General features: G+C 26.8%; 2 protein-coding genes across 2 annotated transcripts; one reads left to right on the top strand and one right to left on the bottom strand.

The window, feature by feature from the left end:
- Positions 1-569: 569 nt before the first annotated feature.
- On the top strand, positions 570-5,199 carry LOC112689642 (ankyrin repeat domain-containing protein 49). Its single transcript, XM_025563447.1, has 4 exons — positions 570-800; positions 2,403-2,563; positions 2,634-2,778; positions 4,983-5,199. Exons 1-4 carry the CDS (start codon positions 668-670, stop codon positions 5,177-5,179), a joined length of 636 nt encoding a protein of 211 aa, XP_025419232.1. The 5' UTR covers positions 570-667; the 3' UTR covers positions 5,180-5,199.
- Positions 5,175-7,164, bottom strand: LOC112689641 (WD repeat domain-containing protein 83). Its single transcript, XM_025563446.1, has 7 exons — positions 7,076-7,164; positions 6,914-7,010; positions 6,720-6,855; positions 6,443-6,644; positions 5,701-5,833; positions 5,527-5,635; positions 5,175-5,441 (listed from the first exon to the last, which is right to left on the bottom strand). Exons 2-7 carry the CDS (start codon positions 6,978-6,980, stop codon positions 5,192-5,194), a joined length of 897 nt encoding a protein of 298 aa, XP_025419231.1. The 5' UTR covers positions 6,981-7,010; positions 7,076-7,164; the 3' UTR covers positions 5,175-5,191.
- Positions 7,165-9,744: the final 2,580 nt, after the last annotated feature.

Genomic DNA, 9,744 nt, shown 5'->3' with positions numbered 1-9,744 from the left:
TATCTCAAAAAAATTACAGTATATAAATGAACGCCATCTATACGCAATACATAACAACTTCATTAATCTACTTCTACACACTTTGTGAAATGCACATCATGAAGATTAGAGTAGATTAGTCTTCATGATGCACATTCTGTTTTATGATTAAGCTATGGTTACTATGGTTGCGAATTCTGACGAGTACACTCAAAATCCTTGTCAGAACACATTTTCGTCAGAATTCGCATCTATAGTAACCATAGCCTTAGACAGCCGAACTGTCAATGATTTCGGTATATTGATAACAAAGGATTGTGTATAATTTTTTTTTTTCATTTTATGGTTACACTGATCGTAGTTTAGCTCAAATTACTGTACTTCCATAAGAGCTAATGTAATTTTTTATCAATGTCCATTCTGGTTTAAACTATTCTGTGAGGTACTTAATTCATATTGTGAAATCGACTGTCAAAAATCATTGTTGCAGCTATTTCGTACCATTAAAAGAAAAGTGTCGCTATTAGTTTTTAATATTAATAATTTATTAACTCGAAGAATTATAATATTGTTATCTCACTAATAATACTTTTTATTGTTAATCACATTTTGGTTTTTTGTTACATTAAAACTAAATCAGATATTTTCTGCGTTTTTATTCATTAAACCATTTATATTAGTGTTTAATATGTCTGATGATGAAGAGAGACGTTTCGAAAATGAACAACGCTTATTGAGTGGAGATTTTAAATCTGTACCACATACAGCAAGTGTTTGGGAAGAAGATATATGTGATGTCGATGAAGACTCAAATCCTCGTAGTAAAAATATAAATTTATTTAAATTAACAGGTTAACCGCTATGTGTATTGTTTTTGATACACTGTTCATTTGCCATTCAAGCTAACACGAAAAATCACATATGTGTGAATGAGGCCAATTAAAAATTTGTTTACCTGGTAGACTCTGAAATATTTTATTGTATTTAAATCATATTTATATATAAACAATACAGTACCTATGGAACTTTTTGGTAAGGACTCCAGTGTATCAATTATGGTATATTGACACTTATTGGCTAAAATATAGTGTATCAAAAATGGTTCATGTAGCTCCCCAAGTAATACCCAAAAATAATGTAGCTTGTAACCTCTTAGAGTTTTAAAATACAACTTCGTAAATTCAAAATATTCTCCTATTAGGCCTGGCAAGACACAATTATATTTATAAAGTTTAAATTTATTTATTTATTCAAGTTTTTTAAAGGAATATAAAGGCATAGTAAGATAACTTTTAAACTTAATATTTTATGTAGTTCTCTAATTTCATCAGTTGTTTATGAATACTTATGATAAAAGCTTGAATATTAAAACATTAAAACCTATGCAAATGCCTTAAAATTTAAAAGTATATCTAACACATTTTACTATAAATTCTTTTTATTTTTAATTATTTCCTAATTATCTTATTACTTAAATAGTTCTATAACATTTTTGAAGTTAGTAAAATTACTTTTGATTAAGAAAGTTAGTTTTAATTTTAAAGGCAATTTAAAAATGTTATGTTGAGTTTTTTTTTTATCGTAATAGTGATACCAGTATTATAGAATAATAATAAGCTGATTTTTTCTTGGTAAAAAAATATATTATAAATGACCAATAAACCAAAAAAATTTAATGTTATGAAAATTAAATCTATAATATAAAAATAATAAATAATAGAAGAACGGTATATTTTTTAAATACATTTTAATCTGGAAAAGCATGTTTGATACTTTATATAGATGCATTAGTCATCAGTATCCAGAACTTATAACCTTTTGAAAGTATTCTTTTTAAATTTGGACTTTACTATAGTAAAGAATGTCTTATAATTCATTTGATCCTTAATTCTCCTAACTTCTCCATAAGAGAACTTATTATCTATCCTGTTTTAAAAGGAAATATACCAGTCAGTGATCAGTTTTTGCCCAACCATGTATATCATTCTCCAATAAATTATCCAGACCAAAAAGAAAAAAACTATATATAATCAGTCATGTTTCAAAATTAACTTAGCATTACTGTTACACATTAATAATCAAGTGGAAAATAGGAGTCCTTGCATATTGTACCCGTCATTCAATATAAGCTGACTAGTTATGTTATCTTTTGAAACAAAGTATATTTATTTATTTTAGTATTAAAATGTATATGTATTTATTGTTGAAACTAAAAAGAAATATTTAATTTTAAAATCCATTTAATGTTTGATCATTTTTATAAGTATAACTTATATATTTTACAAACTTAACTGTTTAATTTTTAATATATTAAGTAATAAAATAATACATTTAAATTAACACTTATAAATCCTTCTTTATTGAATACATCAAAGATAATAATACTAGTAATTAATTAAATAATTAATATATTTATTAATTAGCTAGCCCAGAAAGGGAAATTTTGTGGGCTGCTGAACAAGGTAAATTGGATGTAGTCAAATCATTGGTTTCAAAAAATAGTCATTTAGTCAATATTCATGATAAAGATGGTTATACAGCATTACATAGAGCATGTTACAACAACCATTTATCAATTGTTAAGGTTAGCACAAAATAAATTCATTTATATTATTAATATTTTGTCTGAAATTTAATTATCTTAAAATATACAGTTTTTATTAGAAAATTATGCGAATCCAAATGCCTTGACCGCTGACCAATGGACTCCATTGCATTCAGCATGCAAATGGAACAATGTAGAATGTGCTGAAAAACTAATAGAAGCTGGGGCAGATATAAATGCTTTAACTAAAGGAGGTACATATTCATTTTAATTATCACAAGTTTATTCATATACATACACATATATATATACGAGCAAAGTGCACCATACTTGGGCATTGTATACAGTGCCCAATTAGATTTGGGTACTGTAGGTTAAATATTTAAAATATTAATTTTAACAAAGTTAAAAAAAACTTGAAATATACACCTTGAATATTAATATTATTATTTAGAAGTATTTTTTGAGATGAATTAAGTGAATACTATTAAATTACAGTTATTTTAATTAATTATTGATAAAAGTAATGTTTGCACACAGAATTATATCATATTGTATTTATTATTTCATACACCTCTATAATGACACTTTTAATTACAAAGTCGACCAGATTTTTCACATTTTCACCAGTTAGTCTTACATAATGCAATGCCAGTACATTGGCAACCCAAGTTAGCAAATTTAAATTATTTTTTTTTTTTTTTTATTAAGAGTATCATAAATTAATGTTAATGTAATTAATTTATTAATATACCTAATATTAGTTCCTAAATCTGTTGTGATAATGTCAATGAACATAAGTAGGGCCCGGATTTAAATGCACTTTAAACCATACAAAAATGCTCTAAAAAATAGCCGAAAATGTCCTTAAAAAATGCATTTTACCACAAAAATTATCTTAAAAATGAAATATTTTTTTTTTTGTTTTGGGCATTATTTAACACACTATTTAGAACATTAAAATCACATTCACACGTAATACGAGCAAAGTCTGCCACGTAATACGAACTAAAGTTGATTTGTTATTTGACCTAATACTGGTGACGTTCCATAATCAATAATAAATTAAGGTAAGACAAAAACTGAATAGAAAAATAAAGATAGACAATGTGTATGGAAAAACCTGATAAATCTACCTTAATATCAAGAAAATAAATTTTCTTTTGATTTTATTTTGAATAGGCTTAATTGTTTAGTAAATCGAACAAATATGCATTAAAAACCATCAAAATGACCCAATAATACTAAAAATGCTCTAAAAACGAAAAAATGTCGAAATATGTAAAAAAAATGCAAAATAAAATTTTTAGTTTTGAAGCCCTCGTTTTATAAAACGAATTATGTTCTTAGAGAGCATTGTGTATGATTAACCAAAAAGATATGCACTTTGCATTGAAATCCGAGCCCTTAACAAAAGTTATTTATAATAATATGGCGTATTATGTTATCGCGTGCGGCGTGCGGTGGCATGCCTTATACACAAAAATAGCATTGATTTTAGAATATCTAAAAGGTTCATGAGGATCTATCTCTTATATTTTCCGTAGATAGGCCTCTTAAAGGGGCGTCTATTTTTTTTTTTTTTTTTGCGTCGGGGCGCAAAATGTCTAAATACGGCACTGTACGTATAACAGCATCGTAACGCGTCGGCATACGTTTCTAGTGAAAAGGACACATGCGCTGTAAAAACCAGTTTTCGTCCAAGTGACTGGGCACTTTTATTCTGAATAGACTAAAGTACCTCAATAATTGAGGTAAATTATTTACCTCTTTATTTTTCTACATTTAATTTATTCATCATATTATGTTATGCATTCTACGTCGGATGAGCTCCCTAATATTGTATAGTGCCTGGGCATTATATCACAATGTCCGGATTTTTATTTTGCCCGTAACATATATTAATATACAGGCCCGGCTCAAGGGGTAGGCGACATAGGTCACGCCTAGGGCGGCATTTTTCCTGGACAATTATTATGTATAAAAAAAAATATTTGATAAAATATTTATATGTAAGGGGCGCAAAAACTAAATCTCGTCTATGGTTAAAGAGTAGAACTAGAGCCAGTCCTGTAAATATAAAATTAATTGTTTATATCAGTGGTCTCAAACACGTGGACCGATTTTTTTTTGTTTTATAAAATATTTTATATTTTGATATAATCTGATACAAAATAAGAGATGCTCGGAAATAAAAATTTATTTATTTATTATTATTATTAAAAAAAAAATTAATACTCAGTTCAATGTCCATTTTTGTCGTAATTATAATCAATAAAAGAAATACATTTTGTTTATTTTAGATTTAATATTAAAACGAGTAAAAAAAAAAAGGTGTTTTGCCCATGAACCTTTGGTATAAATATATATAGCCTGTTGGTAATTTGAGTTTGAGATCACTGGTTTATATAATATAGTATGTATTAAAATTACATTAAATTTCATTGTTTCTGTTTAGGTATAACTCCTTTACATTTAGCAGCTGAACATAAAAACTCATGTGATATAATTGAGTTACTATTAACTCAACCCAATATACGGTATGATGTAAAACTACCAAATAGTACAGAAGATACAGCAGAAGTTATTGCTGGTCGAAGTGGTAGTTATGATAGATTATTTGAATACTGTCAGCCATGTTTCAACTATATATAAATTTATAAACATTTATTCAGACCACAGATAAATACAAGGCCCACATGATGTAATTAATACTTTTTTAGAAGGATGTGTACAAATTGAATTTACAGATTGTGTGAATGAACCCTTATTATTATGCTTCAATTTTTCTATAAGTTTTGCACTCACAAAATCCCAACACCATAGATTTCCACATGTTGATCCACTTATTATTGTACTGTCATTATGAAATACACAATTTTCTATGAAATAATCACCAACTGTATGACCTGTGTACCTGTAATACATTTTGTAAATATATATAAAAATATTATGTAATGACTTTTTTTAAACTTAATAAAACTTTAAATAATATTTTATACTCATTCAACAATTCTCCTTTTTGTTTATCCATTAGCTTCAAAGTACTATCTGTACAACTTACTAATGTACACATATTGTCTTGTGTTGAGCTGATACATGATATTGGCTCTATAAATATTAACTCATGAATACACATTTTTAATGTTTCATAATAAAAATATACAGTTAATTACTTCCAATAAAATCAGCATCTAAATTACCCATTCTTATATCATAAATTCTTAAAAAACAATCTAAGGAACCTGTTAAAATTTGATGACCAATTACTAAAACATTGGTAATGCTGTCTTTAGCTTCTTTTAAAACCTGCAAAATATTTTATGTACAATAATTTAACATAATATGGTACATTATAAACTTTTTACTTATATGATAGTTTAATACGGGAAATGTAAATTCTCCTAAAAAATTAAATAGTAAATTGCCCTAATAGTAAACCCCTAAAAACATTTTGCTACTGTATTACATAAACGTAAACTCCCCTAAAAACATTTTGCTACCATATAACACAATATTTTAGGGGAATTTACATGTGCCCTTTAATACTCATGTAGCTTAATGTTGTTTAACTATTAATTATTCCTAAAGATTGATTAATTTATAGTTTACTTAATTAGTTATAAGTAATTTAATTTTTATTTTATGTGAATATTTTATATTTAAATTATTGTTAATGTCATAATGAAACAGATTAAATCAGAATTAGAACTAAGCAATTATTTTTTTTTTTTTTAGGTTAGTTTTAAAAATAATTTTGTAAGTATAATAGTTATAACTATTTTAAATGTCGACTAATATTATATAAACATTGTATTATAGTGTATAGAGGTAGAACCTATTATATAATATATAAAAATTAAAAAAAAAAGGTGAAAATCCAAAGTTTAATGATACAAAAATAATAAATTATTGTACCTGGATTGGACTATTGTTACGACTTCTAGTATCCCAACAACAAACAGTGTTATCATTTGATCCAGACACCACAACTGAAGAATCTTCATTGTACCTGACACAATTCACTGTAGCAGCATGTTGTCGTAATCTTCTCTTAACTCTTCCATCAGATACATCCCATATAACAACAGATTTATCAGCTCCACATGACACCAACTCGCTTGAAAAATCATTATATTATTTCTTTTTGTTTGATGAAAAACTGTTATTGTAGTATACAATGAAATTAAAGTACCTGCTATCGCATGAACCACAAGTATCCATTACACAATCGCCATGGCCTGCATATGTTTTCAAACATAATTCCTTATACGGGTTCCATAGTTTTATTTTCTTATCACTACCGCATGTTAAACAATATTCACCGTCCACTAGACAAAAATCAGTTTACAGTCAATGTGTGCGAATGAGTTGAAAATAATATTTTACCATTAAATCGAACAGCGCGTATGGCTCCTTGCTCACAGTTAATGGTGGCCACGCATTTTAAATCCATTTTATAGCAATTTAGTTACATACAACGTACCTACCAAATAAAAACAATGATAGTAAATTAAATGTAAAATATATTCAAAATTATTTTCAACTGACATAATGTGTACAGTCTACAACAACAGTCAATCCGTGATTCATGATAATTTTTATCATTTATTTTATCATGCCGTGATTAACAACTCTGTACATAACACCATAAAATATATTCATTGATAATAAAATAATTCTTTCATTATCTAAGGATATATTGTTTTTTATACGGCCTTAGAGTTTTTATATAAAAACTCTAAGGCTGTATGTCTGTGGATAATACTATTTCTATTATTATTCTGTATTTTTATAACGAATTAAGATTTTAATTCGTGGCTGAACATAATGAAAGTCGAACTAGAATTGTATTGAAAATTCACGTGTTTAATATAAGTAGGGACGTTGTGATACTATCGATACCAATAAAGTATCGATACTTTTCTTTCGATACAAGTACTTTTTGTATCGATACCATGGTTTCGATATTTTACTCATATTGATAAAAAAATACTGGTATCGAATGAATAGTATTGAATCATTTACTAACTGCCATATTGGTTCAAAAATCAAAAGTACTTGAATGGGCGAATGGTATCGAACAATAATTATTTTCTCTAGTCTATTCAGAATAAGAGTGCCTAGTCACTTAGACGAAAACTGGTTTTTACTGCGCATGTGTCTCACGAGCGAATCAAAACCACCTTAATATATGCACATTATTATCAATTCAATTTCGGTTGATGCTCTTATCATTTTACTATATTATCTATATTACTGTATTGTATACAAAAAAATAATTATTACTGTTTTGTTACCGTTTAGTTCTATTTTATATAATTATTAACTCTATTGTGTAATATGAATAAAAAAACAAAACAAAATAGCGAAAACTGTTGCCATAAATGTATCAAAAATAAATATTAGCTTTCATAAACATAGAATTATACTATTAATTTGATCATTTGATTTATTATTTAATATCAAAATTTGATTTACTTATGAACTCAGGTAAATACATTAAATATATTTAGAAAAAGTATTATTTATCTAGGCATTTGAATAATTAGTACATATTTTTCAGAACATTGACTTTCAAGCCCAAGTGGTAATTGAAATGTGTTTTTACATTGTACAATTTTTTCGTGAACCCCTCATGTAAACTAATATTTAGTAGTAGATATCAGTATTTTCATGAAGAAATAAACATAAAACAAGTAAATTTCAAAGTACCTATCTAAATCTTGTTATTTTTGTCATTAGAATTAATTAGATACAAAATGTTAGTGTAACTTGTATTCACTTACAACAAATCAAGGAACTGGTACATCACTAGTGCCACCACCATTGTATAATACAGATATATATTATATACAACATTTTATAATAATATATTATAATGTCTGTAATATTATTTATTATTCATATAATCTGTGGTTATATCACACAACAATAATAATTATTTTTTGTACATAATAGAAATGTGTCGTTCATGAATGAACTAGTTCAATTGAACTATTCACCCAAGTGACCAGTTTCATACTAGTTCACTTTTTATGAACGATTCGTCGATACGGAGTAATAATTATTGAACTAGTTCGTTCATGAACAATTCTTTGATACGGAGAACGTATTCATACGAACAAATCGTCAAATATATGAACGATGAACGACTGAACTAGTTCACCTTAATGAACAATAAGTCCCATCTCTAGTACATAATACACATAATATAGTTAATATAGTAAGAGCATCAACCGAAAATGTTATATGTTATAGTGATGAAGGAGAATTGATAATAATGTGCATGGATCAGGGTGGTTTTGATCCGCTCGTAGTAGTAGTATTAGGGGCTTCTGAGTCCATTTTTTTTTTCAAACATTATATTCGTTGGTTTTGAGTTAATTTTTTCAAGATTATTTTTTAGTTTTTAAAATATATCAAGGAGGTTTCTTGGTTCATTTTTAAAATAAAACAATTTATTCTGTAAAAATTTTTCTATATTTATTTTTTCAAATATAAAAAATATAAATATATTTTATAATAAACATGTAAAGTACATAAAAAATCCTATACAAGTTTTCTTATCTCTCTAGTTAATGGTACATATTCAATAATACGATCATGAATTAAAATACAATAAGCAGTCACACCAGTAAGGTTTTCTGAAGCATCAATTTCGATACTAACATCAATAGTAGAAGCTATACTTTCATCATTTTGCTTTGATGCGTCTACAACAACAATTGGTGCAGTTGATTTAAATGCTGAAGGACTTAATATTGGATTTCGTTCTCCTTTTTCATAATAAGATTCTTGAAACGATGTATACATGTATACATGTATACAAATCTTGAATTAATTAAAATTTTTTTAAAATCTTCAAAAAACCCTAACCAATATTTTAAAGGAACGCAGGCGGTAAATTGACCATCATTATCTGTTATTATTGTATTATTTTTAAATGTCCAGCCTGCATTTTCATAACAATAATAATTATCCGGCGTACTTGATACATATCCTTTTAGTGAACTAGTAACTCCTAGATTGCGAGTTCTGTCTACTTCGATGCCATTGATTTCTAATCGTGCTTGATCAAAAAAAAAAGATAAACCATTATTACATAGTTTAATTTTTTCTGCTTCTTTAATTATTCCTTCTAGATAAAGATAACTTTCATGAAGATATGGATATACGTCTGTTTGTTGAACTGTTATTCTAATTTCATCGTTGTTCCC

Source organism: Sipha flava, unplaced genomic scaffold (assembly GCF_003268045.1).
Source record: "Sipha flava isolate LNK unplaced genomic scaffold, YSA_version1 45_pilon_pilon, whole genome shotgun sequence".
In the NCBI taxonomy this organism is placed as follows: domain Eukaryota; kingdom Metazoa; phylum Arthropoda; class Insecta; order Hemiptera; family Aphididae; genus Sipha; species Sipha flava.
The sequence above is the reverse complement of the archived record's forward strand: the minus strand, read 5'-3'. Positions and strand labels throughout refer to the sequence as shown.

Bases quoted from the DNA above. Each gene is read 5' to 3' on its own strand.
- LOC112689642 (XM_025563447.1), top strand. From the start codon at position 668: ATGTCTGATGATGAAGAGAGACGTTTCGAAAATGAACAACGCTTATTG. The intron at 801-2,402 runs GTAAAAATATAA...TTTATTAATTAG, and splicing joins TGAAGACTCAAATCCTCGTA to CTAGCCCAGAAAGGGAAATT. The intron at 2,564-2,633 runs GTTAGCACAAAA...TAAAATATACAG, and splicing joins ACCATTTATCAATTGTTAAG to TTTTTATTAGAAAATTATGC.
- LOC112689641 (XM_025563446.1), bottom strand. From the start codon at position 6,980: ATGGATTTAAAATGCGTGGCCACCATTAACTGTGAGCAAGGAGCCATA. The intron at 5,834-6,442 runs GTACAATAATTT...AATATTTTGCAG, and splicing joins GTAACAATAGTCCAATCCAG to GTTTTAAAAGAAGCTAAAGA. The intron at 5,636-5,700 runs GTAATTAACTGT...TAATATTTATAG, and splicing joins AGATGCTGATTTTATTGGAA to AGCCAATATCATGTATCAGC.